At 40.6% G+C, this 23,621-nt stretch overlaps 2 protein-coding genes across 2 annotated transcripts in view; both read right to left on the bottom strand.

Annotated features, from left to right (window-relative positions):
- The window catches only part of LOC141947550 (uncharacterized), a 491,575-nt gene that overhangs the window by 333,891 nt on the left and 134,063 nt on the right, over window positions 1-23,621 (bottom strand). The gene's annotated exons all lie outside the window — the stretch shown is intronic.
- Window positions 1-23,621, bottom strand: part of WNT7A (Wnt family member 7A) — a 39,355-nt gene that overhangs the window by 5,240 nt on the left and 10,494 nt on the right. The window contains exon 3 of the mRNA XM_074879016.1: window positions 20,700-20,971. Within this exon, the coding sequence (XP_074735117.1) occupies window positions 20,700-20,971 (272 nt within the window). The remainder of the gene's footprint in view (window positions 1-20,699; window positions 20,972-23,621) is intronic.

Raw genomic sequence — 23,621 nt, forward strand, 5'->3', positions numbered from 1 at the left:
AACTAGGTCTGTCTTAGAGCATAAAGGGTAAGAGCAAAGATGAGGAATTGGTTTCATATTTTGTCATCAATTCTTGTTAAAAAAATTCTACCTCCTTAATACGGTAAGAGTGTCTCAAACACCTCCATATCATGGCTTGCTCCACCCTGTCTCATGTTCTCTTCTTTGTAGGGGTCTCTCATGCTTATGCCTGAGTTATCACTACTTTCCTTTTGAAGATTACAAGCTTCATCTTCCCTTCAAACTTTACATCCCTTGAAACTTTAATCTTGTCTCTTCTCCCTCCTGCTGTTCGTTTACCAACCCAGTCTTTGCCAAATAAAACCGGAGACCAGCTTAGTCCTTGCAGTCTGTCCCAAGCCCTATAACTGACCTCACTTAGCAGCTACACTGTGTTAATGCTAGAAAACATAGCTAATTACAGCAATTAATTTCCCACTGGCCTTTGCTTGAAAGAGACCATAATAATTTTGATTATTACATTCTGCCTTAACCTGGCAGATACCAGCAGTGGAAAGCCCAGCCAGAGGGATTATCTGGGTTCAGGGAGTGGCCACATAATTTTTCCTCTGAGAAACCCCAGCTGATCCATGTGGCTCCAAACCTGGGCAGTTTAGAAGGCTGGAAGGAGGTCAGTGATACAGAATTTTATTAACCCTTTGTTATAACCCACCCCCCTTCAGTTTTGGACGTTTGGAAAATTTACCAAGCAGACACCATCACTGGCTGCTGCTGAAAATGGCAGCCAGCACTGAAGGAGCCAAGTCCAGCTCAAAAGCTAGACAGGGGTGCTGGGACTTCAAGTCTAAAATCTCAGCATAAACAGGAGTGGCAAGGAGAAAGAGCACATCTTAAGTTGTGCAACCAGCAGATCATTAGTGCACTAACACTGGTGAGCATAGCCCCGTCCTGTTCTTGGCTGCCTTAAAACAAGTAATTTCAAGACTGCACATAGTAGCTTATTATTCTCATGCCTTTTGGTCTTGAGGCTGTTCCCATGTCACCTAGGCACAGTAATTGCTATTGCCTAAACTTAGGATAGTTTATAGCTGCTTCTTTACTCATTGTTCTTCCTCTGCCCCTTTTCAATGAAAATAGGGATTTCAGAGGCATTAAAATAGTTTTATTTTTATTTCAGTCTATGAGTGAAGTGTCAGCATGTGTGGTCTGAAGACAGGCTTAAAACCCCTAGAAAGTATAGGTCCAAGATTTTGGCAGATGTGAACTTAGCATATATTAGGCCACATTTTGTGCTACTGTTTTTAAATTAGTTTTTCATGCAAACTATCTAATGACTGCCTTAAAACTCAGATGTGAGAAACTTTTATGTTCAGATCTACATCTTAACTTGCAGTTCTGCTCAAGCTTTGGCTTACGTTTTGCATTATCTTGTTATCTTGAGTTTCTCTCTCAGCCACTGCATACTTCTTTTATTGCTCACTCATTCATAAGGTAGTACACTTAGAAGATAGATGAGGAGACAGAAGAGGAGTTATAGCACAGAAACCGGAAAAATAACATAAATTCTTTTAGCCTTATTTGTACCTTTTTAAAAGCTCTCTTTTTTTTTATTTTGAAACTAGCCAGGGATACATTTCTCAGCCCTAATTCAATCACTGCTTTTGTTCAAGTGGCTGGCCTTATACCCTGGTAGGATGTTCAAACTTGCAACAAAATATTTCTCAGTTGCCTGCCATCAGGACCGGCCAAATTGACTTGAAACATTAATACAAAGTACATCATGTGTCATCTATCTAGGTAGGGCTTTTTTCCTCAAGTGTAGTTAAATAGCCTAAATTGCCTTTTGGTTTATTTCATTAACATCCCATTTACAGCCAGCAATCTCTGAGAGAATGAGTAGTTCCACTGGAAAGAGCTGAGCAAGCGGCTGGAGCAGTTCAGCAACTGGATGGCCTCGTGTCACGTGTTGGTCTCCTGCTCTGGGTGACACGATGCCAACCAGAACGAGCTTCGGCTTTTCTGGTCTCAGCTAAGGCTGGGCATGAACACTTAGGATAAAAAGGTCTGGGTTTGTCTGAACATGAGAAGTCTGAACAATAATAGTTGAGCACAAGTGCTAGGGGTCCCTCTTAGATGAGCAAAAATGCTTGGAGGGGGACAGGAGGGGGCAGAGGAATGAGAAAGAATTTTATCTTTTAACACTGTGCCACACTTATTGTTTCTGGGGGGCTTTTTTGTAGGTGGCACTTCCTAACCCTCCCTTTTCTCTGTGCACTTGTTGGGGGTGAGTTTCCGATACACTATGCTAAATCGCTCCAACACATCTGCCTACTTTGGGTCTACTGTACTCTATAACTGACCTTTCCCTTCCAGTTCTGCCTTTTCTAACACAGCCTCTCTACCTTTCACCCACAAACCCTTTTGTTGGTTCTGTTCTTGTATATATATCCTCCTTGCTGGTGCTGTCTTTCAATTCTGTGCTTTGCAAATTCAGTCAGAGACGAATTGACTCTATAGTCTTTAGAAAATAGGCTGCACGTAACTTGAACCATCCTCAGCAAATGCAAAAGCCTGCAATGGTGATTTGATAGTTTTATTATACTGTGATACCATGTGCTTGGACTATTTGTTTTGCATTAAAATATGTGGACAGTGGTATTTTAACACCATTACATTACTCTAGTCGCCTCTGATAAACCAGTGCCTTTATAAATTCAAGATGAGAGTTGAAAAGAGAAGGAAGAAAATAAAATAGGGAATTCTTTGGGTTGGGACAGGAAGACTCAGTCTTTCCCTTGGTTTCTGTGAGCCAGAAGAAGTGCTCTACCCCTTAAAAACTTGGTCTGTGTTAAAAACAGAAAGTGTTCTTCACCTTTCAAGATCAGGTTTTGTTTCATTGAAGGTATTAGCCAGCAGCTCACACTTTTTACATTCAGTTAGAACTTCTTATACATGTTATAGACTGACTTTTCCTAAAATGTAAGAGCCTGAAGGGCACAAAACTTAAATCCTAGATCCTGTTTCTTACCAAATGACCAGATCCAGCTCCGTCAGCCATGGAAAGTAAATCTGTATGCACCAGTGAATGCTCTGAACTGGATTAAATGCGAACAAAGAGCTGGAGTTCTTTTAGCTTTGTCCACTTTTTCTTTGAGCTCCTACAGTAAACTGTCAGTACTTGTTTTTCTCTCTCTCTCTCCCCATTGCCATTAGCCTCTGGGAAATAGTTTGTGTGAAGAGAACTTGCGCTGGCTCTCTCTGCTGATGTTATCTTCAGATACAGTACCTTTGGGCACTGCCATTAGGAACTTAACATGTTTTTTCTTCACCTTTAGTTTTGCAGAGAATGCATAGGGTGCGTCCTGTGAGGGTGGCAAGCTGTAGCTCTGGAGAACCCTGCAGCCCAGGAGCCGCGTAGGCTGGTACCAGCACTGTGGTCCTGCAGTGGGCAGAGTGCCTGGCAGCGGTGCCCTGGCTGGGGGCTGGCTGAGCCAACGGTCCTGGTTTCCAGTGAAACCAGCAGAAAGTGCTGGCTGGTGTGACTGGGCGCTGGAGTGGCATTTGCTTACGAGTGCTGCCACTGGTGCCCCACAGCCACGTCGGAGGAGCGCCCTCCAGGTGGTGGGACAGGTGCTGTGGGTGCTCGGGTCTGAGCAAACAGAGAGAGAGGTTGTGGTGTAGCTGGCGTGCTCAGAAACACGGGTCACCCTCGCGCAGTGGGTTTTCTCAGCTCGGTGCCTCTGTTACCCGAATTAGTGGTGTATACCTCCCTGGGTTTCCAGCATCTAAAGACAGCTGACTTTCCAAATGCATCTGCCAGGGCAATCCGGGACCCCACATGCCCACTCATGAGGGGTCAGGAACTGCACAGCCCTGCGTTCAGTCACCAGAACTCTAAATCACTTGATGCCAAAGCTGTCCTGAAGGACCTACAGTGTGAAATACAGTGACCATCACACTCCCAGTGCATTCTCAGTCACCAACAAGGTTCCCATGGGAACTAAATCCTGCCTCACAGCCAATACACTGCCAATACCAAAATGCCTGAGGCCAGGGACCCTTTACTGCTTCATCAGAAATAACTCGGACTCCAGTCTACATGTGAGGCAGATATAATTAGTGAGACAACAGACACTGATTCCTATCCCACCAAGGCCATAATATTTCCTAATTTTGTCTGATATCAGATCATCTGGGTCAGGAAATAACTGTCTCCTACAAGTGCCTGCACACATACCTTTATGATAGGTCAAAGACGACACAACTATTGGCAAAACAAGAGTGAATTTTTCACTCCAGAGAAAAACACGGCAGGGCTTAAAAGTGGTCACAACATTTCTGTGTGCTGGGGAGGCCAATGGACAGATGCAAACCCACCCCTTTCATCTTATGGCAGATGAGGATTTATGATTTATATTACTTTCAGAGGCAATTGTAGCTATAAGACAAAGATCCTCAAACTTCAGGAATTATGTTAGAGATATGTTTCTTGCTTTTTAAGAAGGATTCATTGAGTAAAAATATTGTTTTAAGCTAATACAATAAAGCCATGTCATATTTAGTCTTTCAGCAAATTAACTTACTTGTGAACCAAATCATATCTAGAGCAACTGGCAGTGAGGTCTAGAGTAAGACTAGACATTAAAAAGTGCAGTGAAAGTATAGGTAAGTTTGATCTGACAAGAAGTAAAAGGACTATGTCTAATCAAAATGACAAAGAAATTACCCCGCCACTTGTTTTATTCAAGTGTGACAGTAATCTCAAAAGGAGGCTACTGTTCCAGTAACTTGTAGGACTGTCTTAACACCAGAGCTGTGAAACTTGAGGAAAGTAGAGATAATACTTGGTGCTTTTTGATTGGAAAACAAAAATGAACATGAGAGAGCATAAAAGAAACACTGCTGTTGAAGACAAACCCTATGAAATCTTCAAGAAATGCGAGAAACAGCATAATAAAAAAATACTCAATTGCACGTTTAAAGTTAACAAAGGCGTATTTAAACAGAAGAGGCTATTTCCCATCAGTGGATGTTCACTAACTATATTAATAGAGCTGTTGTAAAATGTTTTCTGTAGAAACATAACATATTTTGCATTGATGTCTTATGGCAAACTAAATATGGATAAGTTTGGAACTGATTGTGTCCCATATTAAGAGTGACTCATTCCAGACAGCCTTTCATATTTCAGTTGAACATATTATGAAGACCTTATTAAGCACAGACAAAAGATTTTTTTTCTCATGTTTTTGATTAGTAAATCTGTGAAAAAGAATAATATCTGAAGTCAGTATCAAACCACTGAATACTGTTAGCTGTGTACTACCCCTGGCAGATCGAACCATTTTTTTCATTAAAAGAAATTTTTGGTTTCAAATAAAAAATGAGTGGGAAATCACCACAGCATGTGACTTACACCAATCAAATCACCATTGCACTTTCCTCGGAATACATGTCTAAAGAAAATCAGGCGACATGCTGGTCTGAGGACTAGTGATGAAGACATCCAAGAGAATGCTGATAAATGGCATAATGCTAGAAACATCACAGATGGGTGGTATTTCCCAATACCACCATCAGAAATTTTGCACTCTCATAAGTTTAACCTTTTGTGTACTATTTCTGACTCTTCTCTATGCTGCCCAAAGCAGGAGGTTCCTTACATTTTTATATACACTTTATAGACTTTCATAATTATTTTTATACTTTCTGCACTGGAATATTAGTTGCCCTTTACTATGGCTTTATAAAAAAGTTGACCATATGCAGCAATTCTTTTCTAAATGCAGCTTCTATTTCCACAATATATCAAACAAGTAAAGAAAAAATTAGTCTTTCTGTATGGTCACAGTGCTCATGCCCTGATGTCAGCACACACAAACTGAATGAGAAGTTCTCTTTCCCTGGCTAAGTTGTATTGTTTAAATTAGAGGACAGAAGACCTAGTACCCTTCACTCAATGACTAGCACTGTGCAGAGTAGCAAATTAACACAGAAGTCTGAGAGCAAGGTCAGTAAAAGCTGAGAGGAATGCAGCAAAAAATATTTTCTCCTGCATATTTTTCTTATACTTCTGATAACCTTCATGACTTGCCATGTACTAAATCAATTTATCACCACTCTGGGACCAAAAACCAAAAGAGCAGTAGAAAATAAATGTCACGGGATGCTTTCATAATTGTTATTTCTGAAGGACAGTTGGACTTGAAATAAAAAGGACATAGCAGTTTTTAAAAAGAGAGAGTCTCACACAACCTGATAATGCTCTTTGCAAATTAAACCATAAGGCATGGCCCTTACCTTTTTTCAAACTGTAGGAACTGCTGTGTGAAATAAAACAAGGTGTCGTAATACTTCAGCTTTCTGTCCCTGAGGGGCCCTTCTAGGACAACACCTTATATTCCACTGTGGCTGCTCCTAGGATAAACTTCTGCCAAAACCCTCTCAGCTTTTGCAAAAGTAACTATGAAAGTGGATTCCACGTATGTGGCTCAGAGTCTGTATCTGGCTTTCTCATTCCTCAGTATTTTTCTCTGACAGCTATGCAAATCTAATTGTGGCCCATGGAAGTCAAATAAGGTTCTTAAGTTTTTATTTATCTTCATCAAGATACTGCTTGCAGAGATAGTGGGCATGATGTGGCAACACCTGATGTTAATAGCTCAGCAAAATCTGATACAGATTTGAGAGGAATGATGCGTGCAGAAATCCACACTGCCACGTCAGACAGTCCCTCCTCAGAGCAGGTCTCATGCCAGGTATTCTTTTCTCCCTCACCCCCTCCCTCTCCCATTCTATCTGATAACAGCTGCAAGCTAGTCTGTGGGATTCCTTGCCTTTTTACGTCTCTCATGAACACATTCCAGTTTTCCCCAGAGAGAAAGTACCTGCACCCTCATTTCTCTCTCGCTCTCTCTGGTCATCAAAATGTAAATCGAAACCATTAATTCACGAGCTGGAACTGTGAGCTTCAGGTTGAGTTTCGCACACTCTTAAGGGACGTGGTGGGTGACAAAGTTTTCTGTGTAATATCAAACACAAAGCCTTCTTACCCACCCTTTCTCCTGTTGACAGGAAGTCCTGTTATAAAAGTTTTTCTCAACTACGAATTACTAAACTAATGTTTAGGTGAGTTTTATATCAGGAAATAGACTGAAAGTATCGTGTTCCTACTGTCTATTGGCAAACAGGCTGTGAGATGGGGGGTTCCTGGGGTGGGACTTTCTGTTTTCTGAATTGCTAATGACAAAAGCTCAGTACTTGAAGGTTGGCTTGACAGTTTATTGAGGGGTTACTGCTGTGATGGCTTCTTGGTACATCTGTCTGCAAGATTCATCTGACTTGCATTTTGGTTTTGTGGATTTTTCTATGTAAAATCAAGGCAAATACTTTAACAGAAAAAAATGGAAATAATTTGAAAACATAACTGTCAATGTGTTTTGATGAACTACTTGTTTTTAAAAAATAACTCTTGGGAGACCCATTATCACCTAGATTAGACTGGATCAATGCGGTGCCAAGTAAATGTCATCAGGTAGGAAGTTTAAAGATCAGTCATAAAAAGGAACTTGGAAAAAACAGTTCTGAAAAAAATCTGGTTTCTTTTAATTCAACATGCTATTTTATATTCTATATTTGTTTAAGTGAAAGTGTGATTTCCTAGCCCCTACTGACATGGGATTGTGAGATGAAGGAAAAATTTATCTAGGATTGTTATTTGCTGCAAGACTGACACTGTGGATATGATGGATTTTAGCTTGTGAAAAACTGAATACTCTTGTTGTCTGGCCTACCTGGGTACTTTGTACAATGAAGCTAAAATAGACTGGAAAGGGGGACGATGTTGTAGAATCACGGATAGAGTTGGTTGTATAATCTATTTCACCTTCCTAGCACTACATAAGATAGAGCATGTATCTTCCTCTGCAAAAAGATACTGGATAGCACGTTCATGCCAGAAGTGAATAAAAGATGATGATCAAGGACTTTTGAAAATGAAGAAACAACATGGTGTTCAATGACACTAAGACAGTTTACAAAGAAAATGAGACAGCAGTTTTTCTGGAATTGGACGTGTTACCAACATAACATTTGTTCTTACATCCTATCTACCTTCCTTACATTCTGGTCACAAATTAAAAATCACTGATACTTCTAAAACAGGCCTCTCTAAAATAGTGATCTGTGTGGTAGCTTGCCATGTATTAAAAAGATCATGAATGTCTATTGCTAAAAAAGCCATTTTCCCTAATCCCTACTTCAGTCTAGGAGCTCAGTCCTGCAGTCAGTGTATGGATCAGAGTAATGAAGTCAATGAAATCTTAACTGAGTGATGTCTGCCGACCTCAACCTCTTTGAAGTCAATATAATTCTAACATCCTATGTCCAGTGTGTCCATTTTTAGTTTTGATCCTGGGGCAGTGATCTTCATCCATACTCTGGGCTTCTAAATTACAATGCCCCAAACTGTCATCAAAATGCAGGATGGAGTAGGGATTTTTTAAAAAACAAAGAAAGAAAGTAATTGTGCTTATAGTTTATATTTTAGCAGGCTATTTCTGAAGAAATTGGAATTACTCCCAGATAAGATGATCTAAACTTATTTACGCTCCACAATTTGGGAACACAATGAGTTATTGTTACTTGGGGGTTATTCAGGCAAGGATGTCATTGCTGCCCATCACTTTGGGCTATGTCATAGAGCCTGAGTCATTCTTCATGTAAAAAAAAACATAGGGAAAACAGGAAATGACACAACTGGAATTCATCCTTGTCACAGCTAATGCACACAGAGAGAGGAATGGTACAGGGTTGACTCATTCCCACTAAACTTCATCTTCCATGTAACTCTCCCAACTGGTAGTGAAGCACTCAAATGAAGTGGTGCTGGCATTGTACAGTAAAAAAATGGGAGCAACCAGGTAGAGCATTTTGACAAATGCTTAAGCTGTCAAGAGAAAAGTTTCCAAAGAAAGAGCGATAGAAACCAAAAGAACAGTCTTACTTGTTCCAGACAACAAATCAGAAAACACCTCTTGTGCTAAACTAATAAAGCCAGGTACTGGCAGGAGTACTAGTTGCAAAATAATATCACTTCATATTGCTTCCAAACATTTTTAACCAATAGAAACACACAGTTAATTATAGGTTCATTTAGTTGCATACCAAACTATGAGAGTTAACTCTTAGGCACTCAGCAAGTAACACTATGCAAGGCATATTCCTCATGCTGAAAAACATCTATAAATTTGAGTTCTCCGAGCCAGTAGTTTTAGTAAACAAAGGATGTTTTCCCTTTCTATCAAGCTTTTCAGGTGATTTCAAAGTATTTCTACATTAATTTTTCAGTACTGCCTTTATAATAACGCGGTATTTCTTAGTTTAACTTCTTCATTAATTCCTCTGGTCTATAAAGAAGCACAAGGTATGTTCATGTTTGGTTCACAGAGACACATCTTTAAGATTCAATCCTAATACCTAACATACTGTTCACAACTCAGTAAATGCCACTGGAGGCGTACCTATTGCCTGCTCTGCCTACCTACTGTTTATTCATCAGGAAAGAGCACCTGAACTATCTCAAACTCGCTTTCGTGCCCTTCAGTCACACTATTTTGCAGAGATAACATGATCTAGACTGTGGCAGAGACTTCAAGACCATTGCCAAGGATGGCTGTACCCTGGGTGGGGTATCACCATTCTGGCACATCAGGCAACAACTGCTCAGGAAAGTGATAGCTATTCTTGTCATTTTAAGAGAAATTTCCTGTTTCTCCCCCAGGTCATCAGCATGCAATTATTTTAGTTATCATAAGGCAGAAACTTGATCACAATAACACACGATGTTTTGTGAACATACTTCCACACGCTTTGTGTTTACAATTCAGAATATTCACATTATCATAAAGCACCACGATTTTTGAGTTACTTGTAATATTCTCATGAGAATAACTATTCCACAAAGATTACTTTCAAATTAAGTTTTATACATAAGAGTTTTCCCCCTCCAGTTGCAGTTGGGACAATAGATCCACACTTCCATGTTTTCAAATAGCTTCCATTTATCAGAGATAAGATCCTACCAGCAGAGCCTATCTCTGTAGCCTAGCAGCTGCCAAGATCAGCATGCCCGTATCCAGGCCAAGAATTTTAACAAGGATCTTCTGGCCTGTTGTCAATGAAAATTTCCTCCTATACAGAAGAAAGTGGAATTTCCTAATTTTATGCATAATGCCTAGTGCAGTCTAAGCAAACCTCTTTGGCTTTCTGTCTTGCTTACCTGGCTTATTAGATTTTCTCATTTTCATTCTAACAGGTATTTTAAGCAATAGTTGAAGCTTTTGTCTTACAGGCGAGCAATCATGTATTAACAAAAATTCACTTTTGAGGTTTACAGTATTGATGCATGTAATTCCTCTTGGTCAGCTCACCCTCCAGACCAGACATAGCTGTTGCTTTTTGTTAATAGATCTACTTGTTTACTACTTATAGATGAGTTAAGTAGCAACATCCAACAATACCATTAATAGTTCCTTATAAAGATAAGCCATGTATAAATGAGTCTTGATATCAAGATTGATGTTTTTAACAAAGGGTTAACCAATTGCTCTGGGTCTTTAGTTCAGAAGGTCATAAGATGCCTATACAATAGCTTCTAAGCACCAGTTTCACCAGTACCATAAACCCATCAATAAAAGAAGTCATGCATGTCTGTAGCACACACTTATTGTATTAATCAGATATTAATTTTAGAAATCTTTGTTTAAGGGGAACCTTAATATAAAGTATATATATATATATTAAAATATATGTAAAAAGTATCTGTTAAATAGAATTACAGAAAAATCTTAATGCTAAGGTATTCCCTAGCATAGTTATTTGTAATTTTCTGGAAAATATTTTATGACTTTGATTACAGCTTTTAGTCTACATTTGCTCCAACTAGAGCAAGGCAGACTTCTCAGGTTGATTTCCTGAGAAAACGAAGCCTAAGTACTCACTTGGTGTCTGGCTTCCTTCTGCCTTCCTATCTTCTTATGTGCCACTGGCAATGGCTGCACCCTTTTAGTAATTTCAGTCAAATATGACAAAGGGTAGAGATTCTGAAGAAACTTCTGTGAAATAAAAGACCACAGGGAGGATACAGATCCTATAAATACTCCTCCAGGTGGCAGTGTGAATGCCAGTGTTGTTAGACACCGGGCAGTTCACAAAGTTTGCCATCACCTGAAAGACATGCTTTTGCAGGAGAGCATCTCCACTGTTTCATTCTTTATGTTTCCTGGGGTTGTTTTTTTTTTTTTAACCAAGGTCTTAATCCAAGTCTTTTGGACACATCTTGTTGACTCCTTATTGAATTTATTTATTTACACACTATTGTGCCATCTCAATAGTTAATTTTTTTATGACTGCAGGATATATATACCTAAAGATAAGAGTATGTGCTACGACTCAATTAAAACTTCACGTGGGAATAGCCCAGTAAGATGAACTGAACATGGCTGAACTCATAAATGTGTGTGGTCTTATATTTAGTATAAGATCTAGCATGCTTAAGGCAAGGCTAGCTTCCTCAGCGGATGCTACCAAGAGAACCTATTGCTAGACCACTAGCAAAAGATGTTGGCTTAGATCTGATTTAGAGTCCGTGAATACCAACACTTTCCTTCTGTTTGTCCCAGAGGACCAAATGTAGTACATTAGGTGTAGCTCACTTTTAAGTATCAGAAGGCTCAGGGTCATTTCAATAACCAGTTCTAATGCAAATTAATACTAGTGCCTTTCGGCACTAATTGGGCATGCAGAGCCAAGCATCCTCTCTGCAATTACCTGAAACCCTTATCCTTTAATAGATCCATTCTACATTCTTCCACTACCAAAACAGGCCTTGTTTGTGTCCTTGGACTAAAAGGTTGCTCTTCATTTAATCGATTTTTAAATTGTCTGCTTCAAAATACCTGGAAATTCTTTCCATTAAAGCAAAAGTCTGTTCCATTTGTACAGCAAATACTAGCAATTATTGCTTTTGGTGAGTGTTCAGAGCTTCATGACTTCAGAGTTTTCTGCCACCAAGTGTCTAATAAAGCATTTGAACCAAACCTTGGCTTAACTTTCATCTTTACCAAAACTTCTGTTATGTATTGTTCTAAATGTCTCTGCTTAGCCCAGGTAACTGAGTTCATGTTACTGACTCATCATTGCAAGGCTCTTGGAAACGTTCCTGGAGATACTTTCAGCTCAGACTCTAGAGGTTTGGGTTGTAACAGTAGTAGATTCAAGTTTCTGTCCCCGTTGACACAGCATGGTAGCAGAGATTCAACCACACAAACCTAGAGTTACATGATGAATGGGTATACTTTGTCAGAGATGTAATGAATGAGACTGCACAGTGCAAGATCTCCAGCATAATTCAGTGTAAACTTTATGTGTAGTATAAACACTGCCTGCTTGTGTATTAGAGAAGTTCTCAGTGAATAGCCCGGCCTAACCATTAGTTTCCTGCTAACTTGGCCAATACCTGCCTTCTGTTGCATTTTGCTAAAATTGCTAAAATATGGAGACGGAAGTGTCTAGCTTTACGCAAGGAAATCAGCCTCAGGTTTGGAAACCTAAATTTGAAGTGTGACAAACGTCATCTGGGGAATATAGGAGAAGCAGAACTGTGCTCATCAGCTATTTCTGAAAATTTTGCAACTTAGGCCTAAATTTAAGTATGGAGCTCAAAAATTTTTGATTCTGCTTTAATTTCTAAATAAAAAGCACAGGTCAGTAATAATACAAGGCCAAACAGCCATGCTCATAGGTCAGAGTTAAGGCTAAGAGGCACTATGTTTTCTCTTCCTTACAACTTTTATTACATGATCAGCATAAATTTTACAATACCCAAAATTTAGCATGTATTTGCTTTGAAGTGATTATGCTTTGCGATAGCTGAATTCATTTCAAATCAGTAATGTTTGTTTAGAAATGAGGGGTCTTGTTCTGCAACATGAGAGACACTGAAGACTCTACCAAGGGTCCCATCCCAATGTGCTGAAAACACTGGGAGAACTGAATAATCTATACAGCAACTATTTGCGTCTGGATGATGTTCCTCTCTGAGTACTGAATGACAAGTGTATGCCCTGTGGGAAATGTTGCTAACTGTCCAAAGAGAAAGATCAAATTAAATTAGAAAATGTCCAAAAACATGTGACTCAGCCAGGGGCTTTTCTGAGAAAATTAATCATTATAGCAAGCATCTGATTATTTCAGTTATAAAAGGTGCATGATATTAAATTTGGAATTCGAGATCTTTGTTATTTATTAACAGACCCTGGCCCTCAGTCTCAGCTATCTTTGTCAGCAGCATGACAGATTGTCAGCTTTAGTAATCACATACATGAAATGCATGTTTTGCTCATAATGCCAGAATCCTCTAAAATTGCGACTGCAGGTAAGTGATAGCATTTATCATTCCCTAATCTTCAGCGTAAATCAGGAATTCAGTTTTCAACCACATAAGATATAGGAGGGAGTTGAAAGCCAAAATACAAGTAGGACCATGTATCACAGTTTCTGATTAGCTGAAAGTGGAGGACAAGTGGAATGAAAATTCATTCTTGCGGATTACAGTTCTTGTGCAGTCCAATTCCCTCTCATAATTTAGACTAACATTAATGTTCCCTTTATCTTTCCTCTGGGTTGTTGAGAAGATGCAGAGCTTGTCTGTCAAGTTCGGACTTGTTTTAAGACTATTATCTAAAAAAAGTAGGAAAGCCATAAAATAGAACTTTGATCCTTTCAAATACAAACAAAATACTGTACGAATGCACAGGATGTATTTTTTTTTTTTTCACACCAAGGAAATTGCCCAGCGATTGTTGTGCACTGCAAACGTTCAGTAGGGATGGGATTTTTGGAAGCACTCAGCTGTGTCCTGTGGTCCCACCAATCCCAGTGGGAGTTTTCCCATTCAGTGAACTGGACTTCCTCCAAATTCAGTGCTTGGCCTTACTGGAAATCCTGCTGCCCCCCAGCAAATGTGGGGTGATAAAGTTGCCAGGAAAGACTTTGTTGCATCTAACACTCCTTTTCTAATTGGATTGAACTACAGCTGTGGTGCCAGGCCTTGAGGCTGGAGTGCTTGGAGAGAAGGGAGGAACTCTGAGCAGGAGGGATGTGAAGCACAGGAGCTGTAGGGTGAGACAGGACTGGGTTTACCTCGGATAATGTGCTATAACTGCACCCAGGTCTGCGGGTGGACATGCCTTCTCTTTGCCTGTACCTTACAGCCATGTCAGCGAGATCTGTCAGAAGCATTTTTTACATATTCCATCTGGTCACAGTGAGGCACAAGCCACAGGGATAAACCTTCTCCTAAGCCTCCATCTGCCCTGTTTAAGCTAGGCAAAATATCGTACAGCTTAATTAAGCAAACCAGCTACCAGGACATTCTACATAGATATATTTGGTGCACCTAACACCAGGTTTTCTAGATGTTATGTGACATTTTAGCAGTGGAGCTGCATTTTTGTTTTGTTAAGACTACTACTGCTTTGTGAGTGGAAATGCTGTTGCTTTGGCTGAAGATTGTTTGCACGGTGTTTTAGGCATGGTTATCTCTATCACAGTTGTGCCGCTGCTCTGCCCCATTCTTCACTGCCAGGCTCTGTGTTAATATGTCTACCAACCTCATCTGTCGGGGCTCTAAACAGCTAAAGTTGAAGTCTGCCAGAATTGCTACTGCCACTATCAACAAGGGGCACCTACCTGCCAACAGACTGAGCTCTCCATCATGGGAATGGACGCATAGGAGACCTTTTCCTGTTCTCTTATCAATCAGGCAAGAAACCTAGGGAAGGGCTCCATCAGTTGTGTGCTGCAGGCGCAGCACAGGGATAAGTGTTGTTCTAGTTGCTCTTACGCACATCTGTTGATGATGGAAGTCCAAGTGAGGGAGCAGTAAGGGGAGCTGGATGTAAAATGAACAAGCTCTTGAGCAAGCGGGCATCACAACTAGTCCCAGGTGTGCTTCTCTCTTCAGGATCCCTCACAGGAACTTTTTACTCCTGAAAATGCTTTCCAACTTCAAGCCACTCTAAATCAGGAATGTACCACAGCTGTGATCATTTCACAAGTAGTTAGTATCTACCAGTAAAGGGGAAAATCATTCAGCAGCTTTGTAGTTAAGGAGCATCCCTAACATTAAGAACTAGAAGCTTCTGAACACAAAAACCAGGAACATTTCTGTGACCAAGCCAAGAAAAAAAAAAAAAGTGAAAACCATTGGAAAATGTTAAGTGCAATTGCAAGGGCACTGTTAAGTTCTGAACTCCAAGAAACATGTGGCTGTGCTGCCGATACTATAATATCACTTGATTGCTGGTGCCAGGAGTATCAGGGCAGCCTCACCCAGTTCTATTCTGCTTGAAGCTGGTCTCCTAGACTCTCTGGAGTCTATGGTAATTTTCAGCAGCTCCAGACACAGGCGAGCTTTATTCTGGTGAGCATGTGCCATTAGAGGCATTCTTTCTGATGGAGCTGAGAGACAGCTGAATACAGAAGTACATGGTTTTGGTTACTTTTAGCCAGTTGTGCTGTGTGCAGAGATTGCTTAAAGCCAGATTACAGCTTGTACATATATGTGGGAAGGAATCTTCTGGCTCCACTATGGACCCTGTGTCCTCCTGGCACACCAACTGTACCCTGCAAGCACTGCACTTGCCAGGCAGTATGCATCCCTGATTGTCTTCTGAAACACAGCTCCTACCAGGAGCTGCTGGACTGCTGGGGTCCCCCTAGAAAGTTGTGGAATTCCTTGGGCAGGGCCACCCCAGCAGGGCTGCAAGCCGACAAGCTGCCCTCCTCCACTGCAGGCAGCTGAACTGAGCCACGGGTGCAGGCAAGGAATAGTGCCATGTTTTCATGTGCTTTAAGACCTAGTTCAGGCAGAACTATTAAATCTCCAGAATTTCATGCCTATCTTCAGAAAAAATATAAACGTTAAATTGTTTGGCAGCCTCTTTTATTGGTCTTGTCTCTTTTCGAACAACGCACTATAGATGCTTACAACCTTGCAAGTGGTTCATCTGCAAGAGCTTGTGTTCTGTGCTGCTTCTTGTAGTCAGGCTAATAGGCTAGTTAAAGTAAAAGGTATCTCGAATGAAGTAGAAATAGCTGTCTCCTCTAGAGAATAGTTAAATTCTTGCAGTGGTGTGGTGATTGCACACTATGCAAGAACTGGAAGAGGTTCAGGAAAGTTATATGGCAGCAATCTCCTCCTGGGGTCAGAGATGCTAGCAAATAAAGGGGGTGAGTGTCATAAGTGTAGGCTTATAGAATAGTTTGGGAGAACTCCTGAACTCCATGCTTTCCAAATGATGGTGTTTCACTTCAATATTATTACAGTTTTCCCTAAAGGATAAAATACTAAACACTTCAGTCTATTGTGATCATTGCATGATCCACTTCAGAAACACCTTCTGGTTTCTCATAGCTTTGCTTGATAATTGCAGCAACTTTGTTAGGTATGCACTGCACTTCTCCTATGAGCCTTAGAGCTGAAAGGGAAAACTGAAATGCCTCTGATTCAGAGGATGAATATACATTGCAAAGTTAGTGCACCTAGGTATGCCTCCAAAGAGAAACGCTGAATAAAAATCCACCTTGACGTGCTCTTGAATTGCAAAAGCCTTCTAATGCAGCCTGTGTCCATGATTTATAACAATGACTCATAATATTGCATTATACTTAATATGATGTAACGCTGATGCAAGATGCCATTCGTGGAATTTCAATGTCACAGAGAAAAAGAGAGGAGAGAGCAATCTGGTCATGTACCTTGCCATGCTGTCAAAATGAAAAGTTTACAGCCAAAATATGTAGAACCTTTCAGGCCCTACTTTGCTATTTTTTAGCAGGATAACTTGGAGAATAACATTTTTATTTCCTGGAGCATAAATATCTCTCAGACATACATTATTGTGTTACTTACAATAATTTAATTAACTTTGTACTTGAGAAGACAAATTTGCTAACAGACAATTCAGTCTTGCAATTACAACCCCTCACATGGAAGTTTGCAGGGCAAATCAGGATTATGCCTTTAAATTAATTCAAGCTTTATCTCTCTTTTCTGACCCAGCTGTTATGAATTCTCCTCCTGTTCTCCCTGTACTGCTTGCTTCTTCCTGCAGTGAATCAGCATTTCAGGAAATACTAATTCAAAGAGGAAAGGCACCCTAAACTCTGTTTCTGGAGGTCAGAAATAGCTGCTCTCCAATTGGCTTGACAAATGATGTGAGGCTTCTTGGGCTGCTTGGGGCTGGTTTTTTTAGGGTGTATGTGACCCCTGTTTTGAACTCTGCCCCTTCCCTTCCAAGTAGCCTGGGAACTTTGAAGTTGTGCCTATGTACTACAAAACTGAGTCCTGGTGGTTTGCCACCAAGACAGAGAGAGAAACAGAGAGTTAGAGCTCTGTCCTTTAACAATAAGGAAAACTGTTACTCGCTCCACCCCAGCAGCAGATGTATCAAGGGTGCTCATTCTGCAGGAACCGCTGGCATCACTGGCATGAGTTTGTGGTGTGGGAGCAGCTGGGAACGGAGACATTTCACACACTCTGATCTCAGGTGGGAGTGCTGCTCACTGCATCCTGGGTGCACACACAAGTTTTTTTCAAGCGTTGTACTACCAAAGCTGTTGAGGAAAAGGAACATGGATGTTCTCTACCTATGACCTCTAAAATCCTCCACATTTGACACAGTCAATCTTAATTTACTCCTCGAAAGAGCTGACAGATAATCGTACTATTACTCCGACAGAGTCATGTATTCAGTAGGTTCAGAGACTGTCGTTGGCACCACAGGAAGCAGAGAGACATCTGCCTAGGTAAAACAAGACTACGAGAATGTGGAAAGTCTTGAACTGAGACCTCCAAAAAGTCTGGACCAGGCTTTTCCTGCTGGTTCTCTATTTGTTTATACCATGCAGTCCTACCTATGCTCAGTGTCCATCGTAAGCCCAGCAGGCCTGCCTACTGCAGTGCAAAGTCTATCATCTCTTGCTTGCCAAGATGGAAGAGATTAATTTACCAGTGATTCTGAAGAAGATAACTAGATAATAATATACGTATGATCTACTGGAGTGCATCCTGAATGACCTGCAGCTGGTGTCATCCTAAAGAAGGACCTTTTCACAGGTCATTTGTGAGCGCCTGTGGAGTGGGCACGGCACACAATGCAGTTTCACATTGCGAGACCAAAGAAGTAGAGACTGACTTTTGAACAGTGTAGCGGTGCCTACAGGTGAAGATAACAAATCAATAAGAATTGAACATCAAGTTTATTTTTGGAAGCCCAGTAGGTGCCAGTCTGTCTCCTAGGTGCATAAATATCATCAAAAACCTAGCCATGGGCAAGTAAAACTAGACAAGAATTTGTAGCCCAGAGGAAAGCCACCAAGAATAGAATGTGTGGAGGCTGATAAGATCCATATTGCTCCAAAAGGGAGAGTACCACCTCAAAACAAGACAGTCTTTGTTGTGAAAGGGTTAGGCTGTGAGAGACCTAGCTTGCCAAATACCTGTAATGGCCTCCCTCTGCCAATTGTCTTTAAATACTGTGATCTTTCACATAAGAGCAAAGCCTGAAAGGAATCTCTCTAGCAAAAACATCATTTATTCATTCTCTACAGGTTGGTGGAGTAACATGCCTCTTCTCAGTCATGTTACTCTTTCTTTCCCCTGCAGATTTCAAACAGAGATTTGTTCGAACAAAGATCAGTAATTTTGCTCTGTAAGGGATGCAGGAAGAAGCGTAGAAATATCTCTAGATCAGAACAGTTCCTGAGCCTGCTGGAGAAATGGCAGATCGCCAGAGATAGCACGCACCACTGTTCTCCCAGATAACAATGCGTAGAGCTGAATCTTCCAGGCATAATCTTTTAGGACAGCGAATTGTGCACATGTAGGTGAGAAACACAAGGAGCTCGTGGCCTCAAGGGGAGGCTGCTGAATGCTTTGCCTTCCCACAGGTCAGCTCCAGGACCAATAGCCCTCCTCCTGTACCCGAGGTCCATACCTGGGTGATAATGGAGACAAAAAATGCAACTTCTTTTTTTGTCTGTATCTCTGAGCTTTGCGTTGGAAAAAAATGTCTAGACTGCAGCCAGTTCCGTCTATGTTTGCAGTCCTCTGTAGGCTGATGTGTCATTTCTTGGGAATCTTTTACTGCCAGCACCTATTGAATAAAAGCAGACCTTTCAAGGAAGTAGCTTTCCCACAGAGGTGAAACTACTCTCTGCTCTATTTTATTTCGGTGGATTTGTGCCTGTATAGCAGAGCAGACTGTGGGTCTTGGTGTTTTACCGGGCTTTTCAGTATGTGCCTTCATGCTACCAGAAGCCGAGTAATAAAGATCTCAGATCATTTCTTTAGCAAATATTAATGGCTAGTCCTTGAGTTATTCTCAGAATTCAGTGTCAATTTTGCTAGTGTTTTTAAGTACCATGTTTGCACTAGAGAGCCAGACACAGGCATTGAGGATATTAGACAGAGTAAAAACCATAATCTCACCTATAAAACAACTACAGTAGCATTAAATAAAAGAAGGGTTAGGCTTTTGTTTGGAGTGGAAATGGCTTTTCTTCAATACAATCTGCTTGGCTCCAGCATAAGTGGAGATGTCTCAGAGCCTACAGGTAATTACCACAACAAAAATAGTATCCACAAATGAACTGCTGTTCCTAACTTCCTTCTCCCATTTGCTTCTAAGTCACACTAACATAATGATAAAATCAGTACTAATGCACAGGACTGCAAACAGTGGAGAAGGTAAAACAGAGACCTCCGAAAGCAAGAGGATTTACATTCATTCTCTAAGATGTGATCAGCAAAATGGTAACTCCCACGTGGAAAACGTTGCCGGACCATACCTGCACCCAGCTGTATGGGGAGCACACAGACATCCCCTGGCTATTCCTAGAGCCCCTCCGCCACTGAGACTGCTCTGGGCTATGCTGGGGAATACCTGACCTGCAAGGATCTGAGCAGCACCGATCAGATTGGGTCTTGCATCTGCAATGGCTGCCACTAACAATCAGAAAACTGGCTGAGTGCAGCAAATGGCAAAGGCAGCAAACTCGGGGCATTCAGTGCTCAGGATCCCCAGGAAACGTGCGTGTGGGAAGCTGCTGAATTCCTGTCTTCCCGAGAGCTGCTTCTGCAGTAGCTGCTTCCAGCTACTCAGTCCCAAAGAATGGGAAGGCAGGAACCTTGCTGTGCAAAATCATAAAACAAATCCATATAATGGTGTAACAGTGAGTCAGCCTGTGTTCTTTTTGCTAAAGTATTTTTCTTCTTATAGAGGTAGTCCTCACACAAAGAGCAAGGTTTAAACAGTTGGGTTGAAAATGATCCCTTTTCAAATGAGTGAGAAGTTCATGTCTGAACCTGACGAGAATCCCATTCACCCACACAGTAGCAGGCAAGCTTTTTATCATAGGCACCATTTGACTTTCCAGATAAAATGTTTGTTTGATTTTTTCTTTTTACAGCTGTAAAAAGTAACAGTTAGACAAATATTTGATGGACAGATGGTCCAACAAGCTCGTATAACTTGCAAAGGTGTCTACTTGTCTACTGTAAAATGAGGTTAGCGTTAAAGCGCACTGTAGTTCTTATGAGCTGCACATGATCTAACCCCATCTCCCATCCTAGGCCAGAGGTGGCTGCATCTGGGGGACAACAGGGTACTTACCTTCCGCCCAGCCTCATTGTTGTGCAGGTTCATGAGCGTCCTTGCATTTTGCTTAATCTCCCGGGCATCCACAAACACTTTGGCGAATCCTATTCCGTATCTGATGTCAGCAGAGCAGCCTCCCCATTTCCATCCTTCCTCTTTATGGTACTGTCCTTGTTTTTCTTTGTCACAACCACAGTCACTCAGGTTGCCCTGTGTACAGGCAGCCGTGATTGCATGTGCTACTCCAGCAGCAATGATGGCATATGTGAATGCTGCTTCTCTGCTACCTGAAATTAAAACAGTGCAGTAAATACGTTATACAACATGGTGACATTAGTTAGAAAAAGATAGGCAAGTTCCTGCGGTGCAAACATCAGAAGGCTATTATTAGAAGTGCTGTAAATCTGCAGGCATAAGCAGGTCTCTTCTCTTCTAAGTATTGATTTTTGTGGATGTTCACTCTCTAAAATGAGAGCTGTCCATGAGGTAGTAGGAGATAAAGTATTATTTAGGCAACTTCATATATATATTTCCAGATGGTATTAGAAGTAGTCAGAGTAAACTTTTTATAGCAAAAGGGTGGGATGGAAAACACTATAGCTCAAAAAGAAAGAAAAAAAAAAAGTAAATGGGTGTAATTGGGAGTGAAATTGCTAAAACATCAATATTCAACTTTTTAAAAAATCAGTTCAGAAATGGGATTTTATTTAGAAATTTAATTCTGCACTAAAAGGTATTTTTACAGGAGAACAACCTCTGTTAGAAATCTTGTTCAGAAAACATTTTAGCTGAACTCGAACTTTTTTTTCACATTGTAGGTGTCATGAAGTTTTCAATACAGACATTTTTGCAAACTCAATGAAATAAGATTTGGTTTTAATCTCAAAATTTCTCACAGGATGGAAGAAAAATCCTGGCCTGTTGTAGGTACCACGACAAAAGCAAGGCAAAGTAACAGCCTCGCTAAGAGGGCTGTGAAGAAGACATTAAGCCAATATTATTTTGTGCAATATGGCTATAATGACAAGCTTCTGTTTGTTGGGGGGGTTTCTCACTATGATTTAATTTATCTTCTTGAAGCTTTCTTGCATTCTGGTGTGAGGATTTCCCATGTGTGGATCCTATGGGATCTGCAAGGCTTTTGGAACCAGTTCTGCTGAGAGAGGGGCCCTTCAAAACATAAGGAGGTTTGCAGAGGTTGCCCATGTATATCAAACAGCCCTTTAAAAATTCTTGGATCTCCCAAATTAAGAACTTACCCCTACTCTTGTTTCTCCAATGACAAAATGTACCCTTGCATCAACAGGATCGGAAGCAGGCTCAGGCTCTTAATTAGGAGAGGGCAGATGGGAAGATCAGCTTCCCTCCTCCAAACACCCGCCAGTTAAGTTCTGGCAGACCTCAACTGCTGGCAATAGTTTATTATATACGAAACAAGCAAATTTCTGCTGTTTATTGGATTTCACAAAAAAATAATCACTTGGGAAAGAAATCCTACAAGCACTTCATTCTTGGCTACATCCCTTTCACATATAAGATCTAGATTGCTGTACTTGTCGCTAAATGGTTCTTTTAATGAAAAATATTCACTTCCTTATGGCAAGGAAGTAAAAGGGAAAACAAGATGACATAATCAAAACCTGTTAATTGGCAACTTCATGCCCTTTTATTAGCATAGGCAATATTCCCATTGATACTGCTATGCACTGTGTTTATTGAGGAACTTGTAGTCAAGTATCAGATTTCCGCAGAGGATTTCTTGTTTTCCCTTATTTAGAAAAAGAAAAATCATAAAATGTTGAATTGTTATGACTATGGACTTTGCAGATGAGGCTTTCTAGAACTAATGGCTTTTTATGAAAATTTAAATGTTAGATAGAAATTCCAGGCTTTAGGTGTATTTGGAGTTGTGCTCTCAGCACTTCTGCAGCCATGTGGGGAGACCAGAGGAGGAAGGTGGACGTGAGGTCCCACTCAAGAATGAATCCACGAGGACCAGCCACAACACCTTTCTAGTTCCTCCTCCAGTTTATCCTCAACAATATCCTCACTATTTTAAGTACAACACTATGAAAAACGCACTGATAAATGGGGGAAGGTACAATAAGAAGTCCCACTTTCTCCGCTCAGAGGGGAGCAACGCATTATACCAGATTTCTGTTTCATGAAACAGCAAATGGGACATCATCAAAAAATTATTTTGAGTTGAAATTTACTTCTGGTTCTGGTTTTACTTTTGTTGGATGATTTCAGATCTGGCACAAGTTGTTTTCAAGATCTAGAATAAAAAAAACCCTGGGAGATCATTTTAATCTGACACACTCAACACTGTAAAGACTAAGCAGATCTGTTGCTTCTTAGAAGGGAGAAAAATGCCAGGCAAAGAGTATAAAACTAGCACAAGCAGAATTAGAATCCAATGTCAAGCTTGATCATAAAACATACTACACAGAGTAAGTTATTTTATAAGTTTGTCTTGTTTGGGGGAAAATTTAGCAGTTTTTTTAAAACTAAGAGTTAGGAGATTACAAGGTGAACAAAGCAAGTGTCTGGAGGAATTGATCCAGGTAGGAAGTACCTTGGCACTTGTGCAGTATTGATAAAGGGGCACAGACTTGTCACGTCCGCATCAAACTATCTTTGTTTTCCATAAATGATTCACTTTTTTAAGCTTCATTACCCTGTCTGGCTTATAGTAATGTCAGCATACAGGCTAGGGGTAAGCGTAGTTCATTTTGAGCCTTTTCTGTGACAGTGCTTTAGATACCAAAACAGTGTAATAGGGTTTTTGTAACCAAATGGGATAGCATGAGTACATGTATTTTCCTGCCACTTTTTAATAGTGAATACTACTCCTCTACTTCTGATTTCAGCAGACAGTTGAAATGCCTGAAGGATCTCAGAGGGAAACACTGCTTTAACAAGGCACGCTCGGGC

This window comes from Strix uralensis, chromosome 10 (assembly GCF_047716275.1).
Source record: "Strix uralensis isolate ZFMK-TIS-50842 chromosome 10, bStrUra1, whole genome shotgun sequence".
Lineage (NCBI taxonomy): Eukaryota > Metazoa > Chordata > Aves > Strigiformes > Strigidae > Strix > Strix uralensis.